This window comes from Chiloscyllium plagiosum, chromosome 25 (genome assembly GCF_004010195.1).
Source record: "Chiloscyllium plagiosum isolate BGI_BamShark_2017 chromosome 25, ASM401019v2, whole genome shotgun sequence".
NCBI lineage: Eukaryota > Metazoa > Chordata > Chondrichthyes > Orectolobiformes > Hemiscylliidae > Chiloscyllium > Chiloscyllium plagiosum.
The window spans coordinates 501,313-524,497 of NC_057734.1; the positions used below are offsets into that span (position 1 = coordinate 501,313).

Here is a 23,185-nt window from a genome sequence, read left to right on the forward strand (position 1 = left end):
CCTGGCTTGATGGTAATGGTTGAGTGGGGGATATGTTGGGCCATGAGATTACAGACTGTGCTGAAGTACAATTCTGCTGTTAGGCGGAGGTGGGTACTGCAGATGCTGTTGGGCGGCACGGTGGCTCAGTGGTTAGCACTGCTGCCTCACAGCGCCAGGGTCCCAGGTTCAATTCCAGCCTTGGACGACTGTCTGTGTGGAGTTTGCACATTTTCCCCGTGTCTGCGTGGGTTTCCTCCGGGTGCTCGGTTTCCTCCCACATTCCAAAGATGTGCAGGTCAGGTGAATTGGCCATGCTAAATTGTCCATAGTTGTTGAGGTGCATTAGTCAGAGGGAGGTGAGTTACTCTTCGGAGGGTTGGTGTGGACTTGTTGGGCCAAAGGGCTGTTTCCACATATAGGGAATCTAATCTAATTAGAGTCTAGATCAGAATGGCGCTGGAAAAGCACAGCAGGTCAGGCAGCATCCGAGGACCAGGAAAATCGACATTTCGGGCAAAAACCCTTCATCAGGAATGACTATAATTCTGCTGCTGTTGATGGCCCACAGTGCCTCATGGATGCCCTGTCTTGAGTTACTAGATCTGTTTGAAGTCTGTTCCATCTAGCACAGTGATGGTGCCACACAACACACTGGAGGGCATTCTCAATGTGAAGGTGGGACTTTGTACCCACAAGAACTGTGCGGTGATCACTCTTACCGATACTGTCATGGACAGATACCAATTTGCCAGCTGCAGATGTATGGATAAGGCCAAGTTGTTTTTACCTGACTGTTCCCTCACCACCTGCCATAGACCCAGTCCAGCAGCTCTGTCCTTTAGGACCTGACCAGCTCGATCAGTAATGCTGCTGCCGAGTCACTCTTGGTGGTGGACAGTGAAATCCCCCAGCCAGATACATTCTGTGCCCTTTCCACCCTCAGTGCTTCCTCCAAGTGTTGTTCAACATCGAGGAGTACTGATTCATCAGCCTGGGCGAGGATGGTACATGGTAATCAGCAAGAGGTTTCCTTGTCCATGTTTAATCTGAAGCCAGGGGTCCGGAGTCAATGTTGAGGATTCCTAAGACAACTCCCTCCCTACTGTATCCCACTGTGCCACCTCCTCTGCTGAGTCTGTCCTGCTGGTGGGACAGGGGTGGTGATGGTGTGTCTGGGACATTGTCTGTGACTATGACTATGGCAGGCTGCTGCTTGGTAAGTCTGTGAGACATCTTTCCCAGTTTTTGCACTAGCCCCCAGATGTTAGTGAGGAGGACTTTGTAGGGTCGACAGGGCTGTTTCGGCTGTTGCCTTTTCCAGTGCCTAGGTTGATGCCACGTCATCCGTCCAATTTCATTTCTTTGAAACTTTGTAATGATTGATACAACTGAGTGGCTTGCAAGGCCATTTCAGAGGGCAAATGAGAGTCAACCACGTTGCTTTGGGTATGGAGTCACATGTAGGCCAGACAAGTTAAGGGATGGCAGATTTTCTTACTGAAGGACATCAGTGAACCAGATGGGTTTTTCTGACAATTAACAATGGTTTCATGGACATCATTAGATTCTTAGTTCCAGATAATTTATTTTATTGAATTCAAATTCCACCATCTGCTGTGATAGGATTCAAACCCAGGTCCTCAAAACATGAGCCGAATTTCTGGATTCATAGTCTCATGATAATACCACTAGGAGAAAGTGAGGACTGCAGATGCAGAGGAGCAGGATGCTTTAACTGTCTGAAGGACACTTCCTGCTCCTCGGATGCTGCCTGACCTGCTGTGCTTTTCCAGCACCACACTTTTTGACTCTTGATAATAGTACTAGGCCATCACCTCTGATCTGAAATCACTTCCTACTATTATTTACAAATAGGCTGAGTTTAATCAATTTCCACCATGTATTTGCTTCCTGAATTGCACAAGCCCCAGGTCCCAAAGTGAGAGTGTGTGTGTGTGTGTGTGTGTGTGTGTGTGTGTGAGAGAGAGAGAGAGAGAGAGAGAGAGAGAGAGAGACAGACAGTGTGTGTGAGAGAGAGAGAGAGTGAGAGTAAGAGAGTGAGAAAGAGTGAGAGTGAGAAACAGAGGGCACAGGAACAGGAGGGAGAGAGAGAGAGAGAGATAGAGAGAAAGGGGAGACAGAGAGGGGGGAGGCAGAAAGTGGGGTGGATGGTGGGAGAGGGAAAGAAAAGGTCAAACAGGGAGAGAGAGAGGGGTTATTGTGGGAAGACATCTTTCTATATTCCTGCATCTTCACCCATTATCTGAAATATTTGACATACATCCCAGAGAATTCCATACCACATGGAACTGATGGCTTAAGGTTAGTTGCTGCTCTCCAAGCATCCATATAATATTTAGAGCCAAGCTGATAGCGAGATGTTGATAGTGAGAGACGATCAGGGGCTGACTCTCTCAATTTGTAGACATTGAGAAATTGCACTGAACGCTGGCCACTCGTTCAGGGTTTAGTAAGAACCCAGAAGTTCATTGACCCAGCTTCACTGATGACACTGTCCAAGCATCTGATGCTTTAACTGTTTGGAGGAGCCATCTTCTCCAGAATCAATGACCGCAGCCCAACTGAATGGAATATGGACTGAAATTAGCTGTGGAAGGACCCTGTACAACCATGTCCCGAGAAGTAAATCCTAACTACTGGCTAGCACCTCACCCTAAAGAAGTCGATGCTCAGCTACTAACTTTGTACCGAAATGAATGTGCAGACAGGTAGACAGATGGACAGAATGATCAACTGGATCTGGGTAACTTGGCTAAGTCTTAACAGCATTAGGTTTTTTTTGAAGGATTTGTCAGTGAGACCTAGCAAGTTCTCTCATTATGTCTTACCAAATTCACCTTATTAATTACTAACACCCTCCAATGACATCTCTCATATCTGTTTTCTGCCTCAATTTAACAGACACCATTCCCAGAACAACTCACCACTCCGTCGATATCCCAGAACTCATTGGCATTCCTTGCACCCACATCATCTTTAAAGCTCATTAGGCACCCAGTCAAGTACCGTTACTCTACAGTTGCTCGGCATTGTTGCTGATATTTTTCCAGGGCATAACAAACAGGAGAACTTGGTTCCTTGCTTTGCAGACAGGGTCCTGGAGATCTAGTTAGTTGGAGTGGTGCCAATGTGGAATTTCCTCCTTCCACACGACCTGCAGTGGAGGTCATGACAGCAGATTTGCCAGCTTATTCTAAGATGGCTCCCTGGGATAAAACAGTCTCACCCACCTGGAGGAATGCTGTACAGTGTAGGAAGGGCAGTATCCTACTCTGCTCCATCAGACTAAGGTCCAGCATCATCTCTTTTGATACCTCACACTCACTCACTCTCCACTACTCTACCCACTTCCCTTCAAGGATAATGCTTTAATATTCTTATTATTGCTCGCAACACCTTCCCTGCTCACCTACACCCACCCCAATCTCTGTCATCACTAACTCTACTTGGTTTCTACAATCCTTACACATGTGCATCAACAGTACAGGCAATTCTGCTATAATGCCATCGTTGCGTCCCACCAAAACCACACTTAACAGAAAATCGCTTAATAGAAATAATGGGGCCTACAGGAAAAGTGGGGTCAGGGCAGACCAGCAAAAAATACGACTCATGAGCACTCAAATATCACCCAAACACCTAACAGCAAGTATAGCACAGCCTGAATGTAAGTATAAATCATATTTAACAATGAGACATAAGTAAATTTAACACAGTACATTTAAAAGATACTGTTAATGCAGGAGGTCATGGTGTGTAAAGTGAGCTATATCACATATTCTCTCCTTATGCTTTACAGTATCTAGCTTCTCTTCCTGTTGTGGTTCTGTTCGCCGAGTTGGAAGTTTTTGTTGCAAACGTTTCGTCCCCTGGCTAGGCGACATCATCAGTGCTTGGGAGCCTCCTGCGAAGCGCTTCTTTGATGTTTCCTCCGGTGTTTATAATGGTCTGTACAAGACCAGATCAGAGGTTAGGAGTACTACATTGAGTAACTCACCTCCTGACTCCTTGAAGCCTCTCTGCCATCTGAAAATCACAAATCAGAAATGTGATGGAATTCTCCCTATTTGCCTGAATGGATGCAGCTCCAACAATACTCAAGAAGCTTGACACTATACAGGAAAAAGCTTGATTGGCACCACATTCACTCGCTCCACCATCGATGCTCAGTAGCAGCAATGTGTACTATCCACAAGATGTGCTGCAAAAATTCACCAAAAGTCCTCAGATAGCATCTTCCAAACCTGCAAACACTTCCATCTTGAAGGGCAAAGACAGCAGATACATGAGAACCTCACCACCTACAAATTCTGGCCCAAGCCACTCACTACACTGACTTGGAAATACATTGCCATTCTTCACTGTTGCTGAGTAAAAATCCTGAAATTCCTTCCCTGGGAAGGGCATTCCAGGTGTGCAGCGGTTCGAGAAGGCAGCTCACCACCACACTCTCAATGGAAACCAGTATAGTCCACAAACACTGGCCAGCCAGCAATCTTCATGTTCCATGAGTGAATAAAAAAAAAAGGTCTACCAAGTTGAAGGTTTATGTATAGATTTCCAATGACCTTGTCAAAGTCCTCCATGTCCCACTGTATTGACGACTGCTAAACTGTAATTTGTGTGTGCTGTGACTACTGACTGCTCACGTTACTAAGGACCTGTGCTGTTTCTGATATTTCCCACACTTTAATTTGAACTGTGACAAATAGGTCATGGTGGTATGAAAGCACAGGGAAATTGAAGTACAAAAAATGTGCCAGCAAGACTAGAATTGGTAGTGACATCCAGCAGCTGCTGAACAGTCTCCAATATGAAGATGTCACAGTTGAAGTACGACTCAGGAAAAAGAGACGGTACAGGTGGCCTTGATGAATCAAGAATCACCCTTGATTCCATTTCTTCCATTTGAGCAAGATGAATTGACATTGCAGACTGAGGATGTCACTGTCACAGAACTGTGTCATCTGCTGGAGCAGGACTTCAATCTGAAGGGGTGGATGAGTGCGGCTATTCAGATAGCCGTCAAGGTAACTATGAAGCTAGATTTTTAACCAATTGGTGGCTTCCAATAATCCGCTAGGGGCCTGGGTGGGATCTATCAATCCTCAGTGCACAAATGTATTAAGGTTATTAAAGTTTGGGTGCTCGTTGTTGTGGTTCTGTTCGTCGAGTTGGAGGTTTTTGTTGCAAACGTTTCGTCCCCTGGCTCGGCGACATCATCAGTGCTTGGGAGCCTCCTGCGAAGCGCTTCTTTGTTGTTTCCTCCGGTGTTTATAGTGGTCTGTCCCTGCCGTTTCCGGTTGTCAGTTTCAGCTGTCCGCTGTAGTGGTTGGTATATTGGGTCCAGGTCTATGTGTTTGTTGATGGAGTTTGTGGATGAATGCATGCCTCTAGGAATTCCCTGGCTGTTTTCTGTCTGGCTTGCCCTATGATAGTAATTTTGTCCCAGTCGAATTCATGTTGCTTGTTGTCTGCATGTGCACGCAGACAACAAGCAACATGAATTCGACTGGGACAACACTGCTATCATAGGGCAAGCCAGACAGAGAACAGCCAGGGAATTCCTAGAGGCATGGTATTCATCCACAAACTCCATCAACAAACACATCGACCTGGACCCAATATACCAACCACTACAGCGGACAGCTGAAACTGACAACCGGAAGCGGCAGGGACAGGCCACTATAAACACCGGAGGAAACATCAAAGAAGCGCTTCGTAGGAGGCTCCCAAGCACTGATGATGTCGCCTAGCCAGGGGACGAAACGTTTGCAACAAAATCTTCCAGCTCGGCGAACAGAACCACAACAACGAGCACCCGAGCTACAAATCTTCGCACAAATTTTGAGCTTCTCTTCCTTTACAGTCTTTCTTTTGCCTTCACCGCCCACAATTTTATCACCAGGATGCTTCTGCTAAGATTCTTGTCACAATGCTGCTCCATATTTTTTCAAGAAAGGGATAATCAATGAGTATTGTACCTTTCATAGGAAACTGCTCAATGTATGTCTCTCAGAAAGCCACTCTGTCAGGAGCTGACACCGGTGAATGCGTAGAATGAAGCGTGCAAAACAAACACTGCTGGAATTGCATTATTGTGTTCTCCAAACACCCGTTCCTTAATTCCTCAGCAACATTATAAACAAATTGCGCTGCCAGAACATGCATTATCCTAGTTTTAGGGTGAATGCCCAAAGGTCCCTTAAGGTATCAGGACAGGTGGATAATGTTGCTAAGGTGGCATCTAGAATCTTGCCTTCTGTGACTGAGGCATTCAGTACAAGAGCAGGGAGGTGCTATTGGTACTGTATAAAACATTGATTAGGCCACAGCTAGAGTACAGTGTGCAATCTGGATTCCACTTTATAGGAGGGATATGATAGCACTGGATGGAGTGCAGAGGAGATTTACCAGCATGTGCCTGGCCTGGAGAGTTTCAGTGATGAAAAGAGATTGGACAGACTGTGGTTGTTTTCTTGGGGAGAGGAGATTGAGAGGGGACATGTTGAAGATGTATAAAATTATGAGGGACATAGATAGGGTCGACAGGAGTGAACATTTTCCCGTGATGGAGGGTTCAATGAACAGGGGCATAGTTAAGGGGTAGGTGGTTTAGAGGAGATGGGAGAAAAAACATTTTCACCCAGAGGGTGATGGGAATCTGGAACTGATTGAATGTGCGTGTGCGGGGTGGGTGGCGTTGGAAGAAGCCAGAAAGCCTCATAATATTTAAGAGGTATTTATATATGTACTTGTGATGCCAAGGCATAAAGGACTTTGAGTCAACTTCTGGGAAATGGGATTAAAATAGTGAGGTGCTTGTTTATGACCAGCACAGGCTTAATGGGCTTTTTTCTGTGCTATCCATCTGTATGACTCTATGACTGGTGTTATGGTCTGTCTTTGCCTGTCTGTATGCGGGTGTATGGGGCAGTTTGTAACCAAATTAGAGTAATTTCTTTATGATAAATAATTATTCTTTTGAAATACAAAAGCCTGGTTCATGATTCCTGCCAATCTGGAGCTAAAGGGCAGGCAGGTTAGGGAATTCTGAAAATTTTGGAGATGACCAGAGTAAGACTCTATATCCAGCAGAGTGGGGGAGTGAGACAGTTGGGGGTGGGGAGGGGGCAAGTGTTAAATTGAATAAGGGAAATTATGAAATGGCAGAGAAGCTAAAGGACCATTTTTTGTTCCCTTTCACAGACGAAGATGCATGAAATCTCCCAGACATAGGGATCCAGGTGACTAGGGAGAATGAGAGATCAAAAAGAATTAGCATCAGTAAGGAGGCTGCAGTGGAGAAATGAATGGGATTGAAAGGTGTTAACTCCCTAGGATCTGACATCTTGCTGAAGGAGGTGGCCATAAAGATGGTCGATGCTTTGTTGATTTACTTCCAAAATTCTGTAAATTCTGGAACAATTCCTCCAGATTGGGAGCTGCAAATTTCAGTCCACTGTTTAAGCAAGGAGCGAGGGAGAAAACAGGGAACTACAAATCCGTCAGCCTTACATCAGGGAGGGGTCAGTTATGGCAGTTGGCCTGACAGCTGGTTTGTGATCCAAAGTGACCAATAGCATGGGTTCAATTCCTGTGCTGGCTGAGATCACCAGGAAAGTCCTGTCTTCTCAACCACACCCACTGCCTGAAGAGGGGTGGTCCTCAGGTTAACCACCATGTAGTGAACTCTAAAGGGAGAGCAGCCCTATGGTCCTCTGGGACTATGGTGACATTACACCAGCAATGGGGAAAATGCTCAAATTTATAATAAAGGATGTGATAAATGGATATTTGACTAAATCGATCTGATTGGGCACAGTCAATATGGGTTTGTGAATAGAAAATCATATCGGACAAATTTACTGGAGTTTGATGTACAAGGACAGTATTTAATCAAAACTAAGGCATACAAGGCAGCCAGATGATTGGGATTATTTTTTTCAAAAAACAGTGATCACTAAAAAATTAATGAAAGGGAGAAAATTGATTATGAAAGTAAACTGGCAAGAAATATAAAAACAAACAGTAAGAGCTTCTCTGGGTATATTAAAAGATAGTAGCTACAGTAAATGTGGGATCCTTGGAGGATGTAACTGTGGAATTCTTAATAAGAACATAGAAATGGCAGTTAATTTAAACCAACATTTTGTATCAGTTTCCATGGTGGAGGACACTGTAAACACCCCAAAGATAACAGATCAATGAGGTGTTAATGGGAGGAAAGATCCTGCAACAGTCTCTATAGTGAGGGACAAGTTATTTGACAAATTAATGGGACGAAAGGCAGATAAAATGCCTGGGATCTGATGGCCTGCATCCAAAGGTTTTAAAGGAAGCAGCTGCAAGGATAGTGGAGGCATTGATCAACATATTCTGAAACTCACTGGATTCTAAGAGGGTTCCATTAGATTGGAAAACTGCTAATGTGACACCCATGTTCAAGAAGAGAGGGAAACAGAAAATAGGAAAGTGAGTTTTGAGAAGATTTGTAGCTCATATTGAGGTTCTGGATGTAGGTTAGCTCGCTGAGCTGGAAGGTTTGTTTTCAGATGTTTCATCACTATGCTAGGTAACATCTTCAGTGAGCCTCCAGATGGAGCACTGGTGGTGAAGCCAGCTTTCTATTTATATGTTTGAGTTTTCTAGGGTTAGTGATGTCATTTCCAGTGGTGACATCATTTCCTATGGTGGTGTCATTTCCTGTTTTTTTCTCAGGGGTAGTAAATGGGATCCAAGTCAATGTGTTTGTTGATAGAGTTCCGGTTGGAATGCCATGCCTCTTGGAATTCTCGTGCGTGTCTCTGGTTGGTTTGTCCTAGGATAAAAATGAAGTCACCATTTGAAATGGCATCACCAACCCTAGCACTTGTTGCCCATCCCTAATTGCCCAGTGGGCATTTGAGTCACCCACATTGCTGTGGGTCCAGAATCACATGTAGGTGATAGCAGTTTCTTTCCCTAAACTTAGTGAGCCAGATGTTTTCCAACAATTGACAATGCCTTCATGGTTATCATTAAACCACTTTAATTCAATAAAAATAAATCTGGAATTTAAAATTCCTTTTGCTATGGTGGGTTTTCAACCCAGGTCCCCAGAACACTAGCTGGGTCTTGGGGTTAACAGTCTAAATTAGGTGCTAGAAAAGCACTGCAGGTCCAGCAGGAGCAGGGAAATTGATGTTTTGGGCAAAAGCCCTTCAGGAATGGAGGCAGGAAGCCTCCAAGGTGGAGAGAACTGGAGTGGGAGAAGGTAGCAAAGAGTACAATGAGTGGATGGAGGTGATGGGTCAGAGGAGGTGAGTGGATGGGTGGGAAAGGCGATTAGCAGGTAGGACAGCTCATGTAGACAGTGCTGAGCTAGAGATTTGAAACTGGGGTAAGGTGGGGGAGGGGGAATGAGCAAGCTGGTGAAGTCCACATTGATGCCCTGGGGTTGAAGTCAAGGGGGAAGATGAGGTGTTTTTCCTTCAGGTGGTGGTGGAGCCCCAGGACCTGCATATCCTTGGCAGAGGGAGTTGATTGGTCTGGGTGTCCCAGAGATGTTCCCTAAGTGCTCTGCAAGGAGGCATCCAGTCTCCCCAATGTAGAGGAGACTGCACTGGGAGCAATGGATACAATAAATGATATTGGATGTGCAGGTGAAACTTTAGATGTGGAAGACTCTTTGTGAGGCCTTGGATAAAGTGAGGGAAGAGGTGTGGGCACAAACTCAAACATATAAATAGAAAGCGGGCTACATCACCAGTGCTTTATTTGGAGGCTCACTGAGGATGTTACCTAGTATGGTGACGAAACGTCTGAAAGCGAACCTTCCAGCTCAACAAGCAAACCTACATCCAGAAAAAAAGGAAACTATAGTCCAGTTAGACAAACATCTGCTATTGGGAAAATGCCAGAATTCATTATTAATAGGAACATAGAACAGCAGTAGGCCATTCAGTCCCTCGAGCCTGTTCTACCATTTAATCAGTTCATGGCTGATCTCTGTCCTAATTTCATATATCTGCCCTTAAACTTTATCCCCCAACCATTCATACTTTTGCATAAGAAAATTTTAAATCTGAGATAGATAAATTTAACACCAATTCAGCATCCACTGCCCTTTGGGTGTAGAAGTGCTTCTGAACATCTCTCCTGAATGGTCTGGCCCTAATTCTCAGACCAAGTTCCCTCATTCTGGAATCCCCAACCAGTAGAAACAATTTATCTTTTTCTACCCTGTTTTTTCCTGTTAATATCTTGAAGACTTCAACCAAATCACTCCTTAACTTTCTAAATTCCAGAATTTGTTTAATCTCTCCTCATAACCCAAGGTCTAGTAATCATTCCTGCAAACCTACATTGTACTCCCTCCATGGGCTTAAAGGCAAAATAGCAGGATATTTACAAAAGCTAACATAATCAGAGCCAACATGTTTAGTGAAAGAGAAATCAGGATTGTGTTATGCAGATACTTCCACTAATGGGAGTACCTTGGACAAGGGAACATTGTTACAGAATGAAGGGACTCTCATTTAAAACTGAGATGTGAAGGAATTTCTTGTGCCAAAAGGTACTGAATGTCTGGAATTCCCTACACCAGAGAGTTGTGGAGGTGTGAACACTAGAGGTGGATGGACTTTTGACATATTGCGGAGTTGATGGCTCTGACGAGATGGTATAAGAAAGGAACGGAGGCCTGGGGCAATCGGCCATGATCCTGCTGAATGGCAAGGACGTATAGAATGTAAATCTCAGTGCTCAGAGGCAGCAGCATGTACTGCAGAAATTCACCAAAGATTCTTCGAGAGCACCTTCCAAACCCTGTAACCTCAACCATCTAGAAGGACAAGGGCAGCAGATATACAGGGACACCAACACTTTCAGGTTCCCCTCTAAGCCCCACACCATCCTGACTTGGAAACATGGAGACTAGAAGCAGGTGTAGGGTCTTCGAGCCAGGTCTGCCATTTAACATGATCATGGCTGACCTCCTCATTCAAGACAATATCCCTGCTTTCTCTCTAAACCCCTTGATGCTTTTAAATCTTTAAAAAAAATCTTTCTGAATTTTATTCAATTCCTCAGCCTTTGATTGGAGAGAATTCCACAGGTTGACCATCCTCCCAGAGAAGAAACTGTTCCTCATCTCTGTCCTAAATAGCCTATCCCATACCCCGAGTGTCAAAAAGAGTGGCGCTTGAAAAGCACGACTGGTCAGGCAGCATCCGAGGAGCAGGAAAATCGATGTTTCAGGCATAAGCGCTTCATCAGGAATTCCAGATAAGGGCTTATGCCTGAAACGTTGACTCTCCTGTTTCTCAGATGCGGCCTGACCGGCTGTGCTTTTCAAGCACTACACTTTTTGACTCTGATCTCCAACATCTGCAGTCCTCACTTTCTCTCATATCCTGAGTCTCTGACTCCTGCTATCACCGCTCCAAATCCAAATACCCAAAGGCACAAGGTGATCTCTCACATTTATTCACTGAGCACTTTAATAAACTCCAAGCTTAAATTAAATCCTGTACCTCTGACTGCCATGAGGAAAAACACTTTGTTTGTTCCAATAATTTTACAAAAAATTTCATGTTGCACAGAAGCAGCTGCAGGTATTAAAGAGTTAAAGATCGTGACCCATTGAAGGACAGGCAGAGGATTGTAAACAAGCAATTCTGTTGCAATGACGGGTTGTATTTTGATTCAATGCGTCATTGCACTCAATCCTTGGCATCCATGTCTGGCCATTTGAAACTCGAGCAGTTCAAGATAAACAGATGACTGAAGCAATTGGTCATAACTCTGATAGGGACACTAAAGTTCATCTAAACACTGAAGGCATGCTTCAAAAATGGTGTTAATTCTGTTTTTTTTTTAATTCATTCATGAGATACGAGTGTTACAGACTGGATGAGCATTTATTGCTCATCCCTAATTATCCCTCAAGAGAGTGGGAGGTGAGCTGCCTTCTTGAACCACTGCCAGCTGTCCAATGTACGGACACATACAATCACTACACAGATTAAGATAACACTAGACATTTGTATAAGTCTTACAGCAACCAGTTTAACCACAAATTTTTCCACCTGAATAACATGAAAATGTCAGTTTGAAATCATCTCTGAGGAAGTGTCATCAGTCCTGATTAGGCAAAACTGCACAGTGGCAACTTACTGCATGTGAAAGTATCTCACATTGAAAAATATCACTCCCCTTTCAGAGTCTAACTATCTGATGAACAACAGGCTACCTTTAGAAAAATTCACCCTTCCACTGTTCTTACGCAGAGGACATTTTAACACTTCAATTATCTTCCTTGAAAAACATCCACACATGTACACATGAAATCCAAACACAACAAATTAAACCATTTTAACATTCAAACAGTTTTGTTCAAGTATTCAGAATGATTAAGTGAAACTTAAATCACTTTACAAACTACATTAATGTAGAAGCTGAATTGTAAATGAACCATTGTGAATCTATGGGATAAGCAGCAGGAAAAACAAATCACAAACCTTTTTTAGCAACTTCCATTTCTTCCTCTGTCCAGCGAGAACTTTCAACTGGATCGGAAGACACTGCAAAGAAAGTTTCACAAACTTTACTTCAAGAAGCCAGGAAGACAAGGCTTCAGTTTTACACTTGCATTAGCTTTAGGATATCTCTGCACTTTGCTATTACTCAGGTATCTTTCAAAGCCACATGTAATGCTGGCCTGCACCTCATCACAAGATTTCGCAGCCGTAATACTGGCTCTTGTAACAGTTCCAACAGTGACACCCGGCAGATTTGCAGACCTTGTGCTTTAGCTCAGACTCTCTTCCCTTGGTGCTCTGTGTGAATTCAAACAGCATCTGCCCTTTAAACCTGTTGTTCCTGTCACTCTGTGGGCTTGAGTCTGGGATGATGAGTCCTCTTGGTATAATGGCACTATCTGGAATATTTTGAAACTGCAGTTAAGTTGATTCATTGAAACATTTCACAGATGGGATTGTTATTTAGCCAAACTGTCAGATTCTTCTTTAAAATCATCTCATTATTGTATTTTTTTACAAAGTGTTTATTGATGATAAACCCTTATGTCAAACCTTAAATTACTGTATTATACACTCAGGCAGCATTTAGACAGCTACCTCAGAAATAACAAGATGGTCAGGATCCAACCAAACTGCTGCCAACTTGACTGGATCATTTAAATCATATTCATAACAACTTGATCACATGCCTCCCCCTTTTCATTCCAGCCATTGAGTTAAATATTCAATATGCAGTGATACAGAGCGAGTGCCAAGGGTTTGCTGCGGTGCCCTACTAGAGAAGCAGAGATACCTTCCACATTATCAGCTTTCCCTCTGACTCGCCTCTTCAGCAGCTGACGGCTTACAATTTTAACAGACTGTGTATCCTCTGTAGCTGTCCAAAACGCCCGGCAATGCGTTAGTGAGGTCACAGTGCTTTCCCTATGCTATCATGTCCCCTCTTCATTAACCCCTACTTCTCTGGCTCCCACTCAGCTCTGAAATCAGGGTTAAGGTGAGACTGAGTGTACAGGGCATTCTCTACCTAAACCTCTCCTGCTGACATCCACTTTGAGTTGGTTTTGTTGGGTGAAACTCTAGCTCCTCAGACGCCCCCTTCCCTCAGCACTGTGAACCCTTTTCGAATTGAGATGGAGCTATTGAATGCCCAGCTTCTCTGAAAGTAAGTAGTTAGGAAGTGAGCAGGTACCGGTGGCTGGTTTGGGAGTGAGCAGGTACCGGTGGCTGGTTTGGGAGTGAGCAGGTATCAGTGGCTGGTTTGGGAGTGAGCAGGTACCGGTGGCTGGTTTGGGAGTAAGCAGGTATCGGTGGCTGGTTTGGGAGTGAGCAGGTATCGGTGGCTGGTTTGGGAGTGAGCAGGTACCGGTGGCTGGTTTGGGAGTGAGCAGGTACCGGTGGCTGGTTTGGGAGTGAGCAGGTACTGGTGGCTGGTTTGGGAGTGAGCAGGTACCGGTGGCTGGTTTGGGAGTGAGCAGATACCGGTGTCTGGTTTGGGAGTGAGCAGGTACTGGTGGCTGGTTTGGGAGTGAGCAGGTACCGGTGGCTGGTTTCAGGTACTGGTGGCTGGTTTGGGAGTGAGCAGGTACCGGTGGCTGGTTTGGGTCAGGGTCTGTTATGCGGACACCACTCACACACCTGATTCAGCTGGAGGGGCTGCAGTCTCCTCAGGGTCAGCCTCACTGGTCACAGAATGGGTTATTCTCCCCTTGCGCCGGCCTTGGCTATTGGCTGTCTGACGACCTTTGGAAACGGAAACTTCCTTTTCTTCATTCTCCTCTGCTGAAGTGTCACTTTTATCCTTCTCCTTTTCACTGAGGGAAGCACAAAGTGGTAATTGTGTCATGTGTTTTCCTGCACCTGCTACAAGACTTGAGGTTATAATTGCTGACTGACTCTTTTCCCTCAGAACTATCTCACAACATTATCTGAGCTCAGGAAAGCAACCTCCGCTCTGTTTAAATATCATGGAGTCTTCTGTTTAATACTTTCCCCACTGGAGCCCAAGAATATTTTCGAATTCTATAGTGTGATGTGGGAGAGTAATTCATAAACATTTCAATTTTAATATGGCCATTCCATTGAAAGTGATGGATAAACTCAGCAAGTCTGTGGGGAGAGAAACAGAGTGCATAGAAAAGGAGACAGGCTCACTCGAAACCCGCCAGTGTGCACAGGAGCAGCAGCTTGCAGTCATAATCATAGAGACATACAGCACGGAAACAGACACTTCAGTCTGACTCTTCCATGCCGACCAGATATCCTAAATTAATCTGGTCCTATTTGCTAGCACTTGGCCCATATCCCCCTATTCATGTCCCCATCAGATGCTTTTAAATGGTGCAATTGTACCAGCCTCCACCACTTCCTCTGGCAGCTCATTCCTAGTCTCTGTACTTTCACACCATCCTCTGCATGAAGAAGTTGCCCCTTAGGTCTCTTATATCTTTCCCCTCTCACCCTAAACCTATGTCCTCTAGTTCTGGACTCCCGACCCCAAGGAAAAGACTTTGTCTGCTTACCCTATCCATATTCCTCATGATTTTATAAACCTCTATAAGGTCACCCCTCAGCCTCCGAAGCTCCTGGGAAAACAGCCCCTGTTCAGCCTCTCCCTGCAGCTCAAATCCTCCAACCCTGGCAACGTCCTTGTAAATCTTTTCTGAACCCTTTTAAGTTTGACAACATTCTTGCGATAGGAAGGAGACCAAAATTGCACACAATATTCCAACAGTGGTCAAACTAATGTCCTGTACAGACACAACATGACCTCCCAACTCCTGGACTCAATACTCTGACCAATAAAGGAAATTATACCAAACACCTTCTTCCCTATCCTATCTGCCTTGATTTCACTTTCAAGGAGCTATGAAGCTGCACTCCAAGGTCTCTTTGTTCAGCAACACTTCCGGACCTTACCATTAAGGTATTTAAGTCCTGCCCTGATTTGCTTTTCCAAAATACAGCACCTAATATTTATCCAAATTAAACTCCATCTGCGACTCCTTGGACCACTGGCCTGTCTGATCTAGGTCCCATTGTACTTTGAGGTAACCTTCTTCGCTGTCCACTACACCTCCAATTTTGGTCTCATCTGCAAACTTACTACCTGCACCTCCTATATTCACATCCAAATCACTTACATAAATGATGAAAAGCAGCACTGATCCTTGTGGCACTCCATTGGTCACAGGCCTCCAGTCTGAAAAGCAATCCTCCACCACCATACTCTGTCTTCTACCTTCAAGCCAGTCCTGTACTCAAATGGCCAGTTCTCCATGTATTCCATCTGATCTAACCTGTTTCTCAGATGCTGCCTGACCTTTTGGGCTTTTCCAGCACTACACCCTCGAACCTTGTTAACCAGTCTCCCATGAAGAACTCTGTTGAACGCCTTTTGTTACTTCTTTGTTACTTCTTCAAAAAACTCAATCAAGTTTATGAGACATGATTTCCCACGCACAAAGCCATGTTGACTATCCCGAATCAGAGCTTACCTTTCCAAATACATGTACATCCTGTCCCTCAGGATTCCCTCCAACAGTTTACCCACCACCAATGTCAGGCGCACCGGTCTTTAGTTCCCTGACTTTCCTTACCACCTTTCTTAAACAGTGGCACCGTGTTAGCCGACCTCCAGTCTTCGGGCACCTCACCTGTGGCTATTGATGACACAAATATCTCAACAAGGAGCCCAGCAATCACTTCCCAAACTTCCCACACAGTTTTAGGGTATACCTGATCAGGTCCTGGGGATTTATCCACCTTTATTGCATTTCAAGACATCCAGCGCTTCCGCCTCTGTAATATGGACATTTTTTAGTGTGTCACCATCTATTTCCCCACATTCTATATGTTCCATGTCCTTCTCAACAGTAAAAACTGATATAAAATACTCGTTTAATATAATCTCCCCTATCTCCTGCAGTTCCACACATCGGCTGCCTTGCTGATCTTAAAGGGGCCCTATTCTCTCCCTAGATACCCTTTTGTCCTTAATCTATTTATAAAATCCCCTTGGATTCTCCTTAGCCTTATTTGCCAAAGCTATATCATGTCCCCTTTTTGCCCTCCTGATTTTCCTCTTAAGTATACTCCTACTGCCTTTATACTCTAAGGATTCACCCAATCTCTGCTGTGTATACCTGACATATGCTTCCTTCTTTTTCTTGACCAAAACCTCAATTTCTTGCCTTTCACCCCAACAGGAACATAGTATTCTCTGGACTCTTGTTATCTCATTTTTCAAGGCATCCCATTTACCAGCCATCCCTTTACCTGTGAACATCTGCCTTCAGTCAGCTTTTGAAAGTTCTTGCCTAATACTGTCAAAATTGGCCTTCCTCCAATTTAGAACTTCAACTTTTAGTTCTGGTCTATCCTTTTCCATCACTATTTTAAAACTAATAGAATTATGATCATTGGCTCCAAAGTGCTCCCCCACTGACACCTCAGTCACCTGCCCTGCCTTATTTCCCAAGAGTAGGTCAAGTTTTGCACCTTCTCTAGTGGCTACATCCACATAGTGAACGAAAGTATGTTCTTGTACACAATTCACAAATTCCTCTCCATTTAAACCTTAACACTATGGCAACACTATGTTTGGAAAGTTAAAATCCCCTACATTACTATCCTATTATTCTTACAGATAACTGAAATTTCTTACAAATTTGTTTCTCAATTCCTGCTGACTATTGGGGGTGAGGGGGTGCTACAGTACAATCCCAATAAGGTGACATTCCTTTCTTATTTCAGTTCCACTTAAACTTCCCTGGACATATTCCCAGGAATATCCTCCCTAAGTACAGCTATAATGCTATTCCTTATCAAAAATGCAACTCCCCCTCCTCTCTTGCCCCCTTTCTGTCTTTCCTGTCCTTCCTGTAGCATTTGTATCCTGGAACATTAAGCTGCCATACCTGAGCCACATCTCTGCAATTGCTATGATATCCCAGTCCCAGGCCTGAGTTCACCTGCCTTCCCTGTTAGGCCTCTGGCACTGAAATAAATGCAGTTTAATTTCTGAGTCCTACCTTGTTCTCTGTTTTGTTCCCGGCTTGAAATCAAGAACATGATGAACATAAGAGGCCACAACTGAAGAAAAGAACTGGTCAGATTAACACACTGGGGAGTGCGGAGTCTGCAAGTCAGACCCAGCATCAGCAGCTGAAGAGATTTTGCTCCTCAATTAGAATGTGCTTCTGTCACTGATTCACATCAGGCATTCAGACTCTGGGAACGAAGGCTGCAGTGAAACCAAAGCCAGGGTGGTGTGGTTTCGACAGATCTGAGGGAATCTGTCGACAGTCAGACAAGTCTCAGATTGCGATCTGATCTCATAATCTGCCCTACCACAGGGTTATGGCGGAACTGACAGCATGTTGCTGGGAAAGCACAGTAGGTCAGGCAGCATCTGAGGAGCAGGAGAATCGATGTTTCAGGCGTAAGCCCTTCATTAGCCCCTCATCATTCAGGCTTGTCCGAAACATCGATTCTCCTGCTCCTTGGATGCTGCCTGACCTGCTGTGCTTTTCCAGCAATACACACTCGACTCTGATCTCCAGCATCTGCAGTCCTCACTTTCTCCTATGGCAGAACTGGACAGATAATAAAGCGAATGGAATGTTGGTTTTTATAGCTAAAGGAAGGAATATAAAAGGTAAGGAAGTATTGTTGCAACTATGCATGGCATTGGTGAGGCTGTACCTGGATTATTGTGCATAGTTTTGGTCTCCTTTTTTGAGAAAAGATATAGTGGCATTGGAGGCAATTCAGAGGAGATTCACTAGATTGATCACAGAGATGAGGGGTTTGTCATATGAAGAGAGATTGAATAGTTCAGGCCTATACTGTATGGAATTTAGAAAAATGAGGGGAGATCAAATTAAGGTATTCAAGATGATAAAAGGTGCAGATGAAATAGACCTGGAATGGATGCTTCCTCTTGTGGGACATTCTGGGATGAGAGGTCATAGTCTTAGGATAAGGGGGAGCAAATTTAAAACAGAGTTAAGGAGAAACTACTCTCCCCAAAGGGCTCTGAATCTGTGGAATTTGCTACTCCAAAGTGCCGTGGGTACTGGGACAGTGAGTAAATTTAAGGAGAAGCTAGACAGGCTTTTAATTGGTAATGGGTTGAAGAGATATGGGGAGAAGGCAGGAAAATGGGGTGAGGAGCATATCAGTCATGATCAAATGGTGGAGCAGACTTGATGGGCCGAACGGCCTCATTCTGCTCCTTTGTCTTATGAACAAACAGACAAATATCCAGAGGGCAATTAGCTTTGGGCAAACAGCAGATTTAGAAATGGCTGACTTAATGTCTGTGAGAGACAAAACTGTGAGGTATCACAGCAGCAAATACTCAGGAATCTAGAGTCCCCCAGATAGGGAGAAACAGGAGAGTACAGAATGCCAGGAATCCCTGAGGGAAGGGACAGGAATCAAGGTTACATGGCACAGCTTTGACCATCAAGATAGAGCTAGGGCAGGAGGAGTGTGGGAAGCAGAAGTAGGGAGAGGAAGGGGGATGGGGCAGGAGTAAGGGAGAGATGGCACATATGCTTTGGGGAACAGCAATGATATGGTGGTCCCTTTAAGAACTCAGTTTCTCTGGGAGTTGATTTCTGGTAAAAAGAAAATTGTTTCCAGAAATGGATCATGTGACCAAACTGCCTGGAAAAAAATAGTTTACAAAGAAGTTAAATAAGAAATTAATTACAGGAGGGATATATTTCCTGTTTGTGGTTCTGTTTTAAAAGCTTAGTTTAGACTAAGCAAGCGAACAGCCCCATTGAACAGAATCCAGGTAATATCCTGAGTGCTGGCTCAGGGTTTAAACCCTTTTATCACTATAACAACCAGCTGATCATTTGTGACAATCAAACCAAGAAATGAGAGATGGAGCAATAGATGTCTAGATACAACATTTCAGAGTTAAAGAATACGAGACAAAGGAGATTCTGACCTGAGGTGACTGAACACTGGCGATGCCAGTGTTGAGTGGGGAGTGTGCGGGCTGAGAGTGGCCACGTGAGTGTACACTTGTCCAATGGTGATGAGGTTCAAAGGGAAAGCAGAACCAGAAGTGGTCAGTCTGAAATATCTCAGGCCTTTAGGCTTGTAGTTTCCAGAATGAGGATTTTTGCTCATTGCACTTGTAACATCTTGAAAGTAATTAGAATTAAAATCCCTACAATGTGAAAACAGGCACTTTGGCCCAACAAATCCATACTAACCCTCTGAAAAGTAACCTATACATACCCATTCCCCTTCCATTTATTTATCCCCGACTAACCTACACAACCCTGAACACTATAAGCAATTTAGCATGGCCAATTCACCTAACCTGCACATCTTTGGACTATGGGAGGAAACTGGAGCACCTGGAGGAAATTCCACAGACATGGGGAACTCCACACAGAGAGTTGCGTGAGGCTGGAGTTGGACACAGCTCCCTGGTGCTGTGAGGCAGCAGTGCTAACCACTGAGCTACCGTGTCAAATGAACTCTTCCAGTGGCTGCATCATCGGTGGTGTACCCACAGTGGAAGGAGCCTCAAGACATCCACATTTGCGACTTGGCCTCCCTGATGGTGTTCCAACTTGTAATTGGATGCATTCAGAACATCACTGAATTCAACCTGAAGCTATGGGCAGCATGGCTTTGACCTCTGAGTCGCCCTCGCAAAGTTTTGTGGTCTGTTATTATTACAAATTTACATCAGTGAAGGTACTGGTGGATCTTTCTCACACCAAAGATGACCGCAAACCTTCCTTCTCTATCTGGGTGCATCTGCGATCTAGATCAGCCAAAGTCCAGGAAACAAATGCTCCTGGGCGTATCTCTCCACTGGGCCATCTGTGAGCCAACACTACCCCAATACCCCATGGGGAGGCATCGCACGTCAGCACCAGATCACACTTGGGATACCTTAGATGCTGATAGCTGCATTTTCACTTCCCTAAAGGCCATGTCTTGGCTAGGAGACCATTTCTAAGGTTGCCCCATTTTTCAATAGCAGATCTAAGGGTGCCAGGATGGAGGCCAGGTTACGTTTGAACTGTCTGTAATAATTCACCAAGGAACTTCTAAGGAAAGTTATAAGCTCTGACACAGACCCGAGAGCCAGGAACTTTTGATCACCCTCACTTTATCTCCCAATGGGTATTTTTCCCTTCTAAGGAATACATCTGCCTGGGAGGAACATCTAAGGACTAAGTTCTCTAAGTTCTCTTCATTGGTCTTCCCTGTCATTAGCACGTCATCCAGATAAATGGCGACCTTGTAAAACGTTCTCCATCATTCGCTGAAAAATAGCACAGACTGATTATACCCCAAATGACAGTGTTGTATATTGGTACAAATCCTTATGGGTATTAATTGTAGCATACGTCTGGGAATCCTCATCTAACCACAATTGCAAGTACACATGGCTCATGTCCAGCTTCATGAAGGACTGCCACACCTGCCAGTTTTGCGATTAAATCCTCTGTGAGGGATTTTATCTAGCTGCAGGAAGCAGTTTACCATTTGCTGAGAATCCCTACAAAGGCTACTTGAGCCATTGGGCTTCACAATCAGTGTGACTGGTGCTGCTCAATGCACAAACTACAGTGGTTTGATGTTTCCTTTGCTTTCCAGCTTTTTGCCTCTGCTTTTGCATTAGGCAGGCCTTGTAAAATCACAGAATTGTTTCCTGGTCAACATGCAAGGTGGTCTTGGCTCCTTTGATAGTTCCTAGACCTTCCTGAAAAACCTTTGGGTATTTAATTTGGATTCCATCAAGGATGGCCCAACACTGTAGTTGACAGGGTCCTCAGTTAGATTCAACCTTTCCTACACTTCGCCCTCACCCCCTCACTTCCCTCCCACAATAGTGAGAGGGTCCCCCTTTTCCTCGGCTCCCATCCCACCCACATCCACATCCAGACGATATTTACCCGCCATTGCTGCCACCTCCAGTGGGATGCCACCACCAGACATATTCCCCTCCCCTCCCTTGTCAGCCTTCCACAATACTGCTCCCTCTGGACACCCTGATCTACTCCTCCATCACTCCCAACAGTCCCCCACAGCCCACCTTCATCTGCATATGCAGAAGATGTAATACCTGTCTGTTTAGATTAGATTAGATTAGATTAGATTACTTACAGTGTGGAAACAGGCCCTTCGGCCCAACAAGTCCACACCGACCCGCCGAAGCGTAACCCACCCATACCCCTACATTTACCCCTTACATAACACTACGGGCAATTTAGCATGGTCAATTCACCTGACGTGCACATCTTTGGATTGTGGGAGGAAACCGGAGGACCCTGAGGAAACCCAAGCAACACGGGGAGAATGTGCAAACTCCACACAGTCAGTCACCTGAGGTGGGAACTGAACCCGGGTCTCTGGCGCTGTGAGGCAGCAGTGCTAACCACTGTGCCACCGTACCGCCCACTCTCTTCAATATCCAAAGCTCCAGAAATACTGTAGACACTGGAGGAGTTCCAATGGACTAGAGGGGAGCTAATGTAACCCCACTCTTTAAAAAAGGAGGGAGAGTGAAATTGGGGAATTGTAGGCTAGCTTGCATGACATCAGTATTAGGGAGAATGCTGGAGTCAGTTATTAAAGATATAATAACTGAGCATTTGGAAAGCAGTGACGGAATCAGTCCAAGTCAGCATGGATTCACTAAAGGTAAATCATACTTGACAAATCTTCTGGAAGTTTTTGAGGATGTGACCCATACAGTGGACAAGGGTGAATCAGTAGATGTTGTGTTTCTGGACTTTCAAAAGGCTTTTGACAAGGTTCCACACAAGAGATTTATTGGGAAAATTAAAGGTCATGGTATTGGTTGGCAGACAGGAAGCCGAGAGTTGGAATAAACGGCTCCTTTTCAGAATGGCAGACAGTGAGGAGTGGGCTGCTGCAGGGTTCAGCGCTGGGACCCCAGCTGTTCACAATATACATCAACGATTTGAATGAAGGAATTGAATGCCATATCTCCAAATTTACAGATGGCAAGAAGCTGGGTGGCAGTGTGTGCTGTGAGGAGGATGCTAAGAGGCTGCAGGGTGACTTGGACAGGCTGGCTGAGTGGGCAAATACTTGGCAATAAAATGTAATGCGGATAAATGTTATGCACTTTGGTCGCAAAACCAGGAAGGCAGATTATTATCTGAACGGTGGCAGTTTAGGACAAGGTGAGATAAAACGAGCTCTTTGTGTCATGGTGGAACAGGAGGTGCAGCAAGCAGTGGGGAAAGCTAATGGCATACTGGCCTTCATAGTGAGAGGATTTAAATACAGGGATAGGGATGTCTTGCTGCAGTTATACAGGGCCTTGGTGAGACCACAGCTTGAGTCTTGTGTGCAGTTTTGGCCTCCTCGTCTGCAGAAGAACATTGCTGCTATTGAGTGAGTCCAGTGAAGGGGGGGGGGGTTTTCTCATAGAAATATAAAAAATCCTGATGGGACTGGACAGACTAGATGTGGGGAAGTCCAGAACAAGGGATCACAGTCTAAGAATAAGGGGTAGACCATTCAGGAGTCACAGAGGTATACAGCAGGAAACAGACCTTTCAGTCCAACTCGTCCATGCTGACCAGATATCCTAATCTAGTCTAGTCCTATACTTCGCTCATTTCCATCTAAACCCTTCC

At 44.7% G+C, this 23,185-nt stretch overlaps 1 protein-coding gene across 1 annotated transcript in view; it reads right to left on the minus strand.

Annotated features, from left to right (window-relative positions):
• The window catches only part of ncor2 (nuclear receptor corepressor 2), a 199,489-nt gene that overhangs the window by 80,541 nt on the left and 95,763 nt on the right, over positions 1–23,185 (minus strand). Inside the window, exons 13-16 of the mRNA XM_043715247.1 lie at positions 14,166–14,341; positions 12,789–12,925; positions 12,673–12,757; positions 12,507–12,569 (exon numbers count right to left, since the gene is read on the minus strand). Coding sequence (XP_043571182.1) covers positions 12,507–12,569; positions 12,673–12,757; positions 12,789–12,925; positions 14,166–14,341 — 461 coding nt within the window. The remainder of the gene's footprint in view (positions 1–12,506; positions 12,570–12,672; positions 12,758–12,788; positions 12,926–14,165; positions 14,342–23,185) is intronic.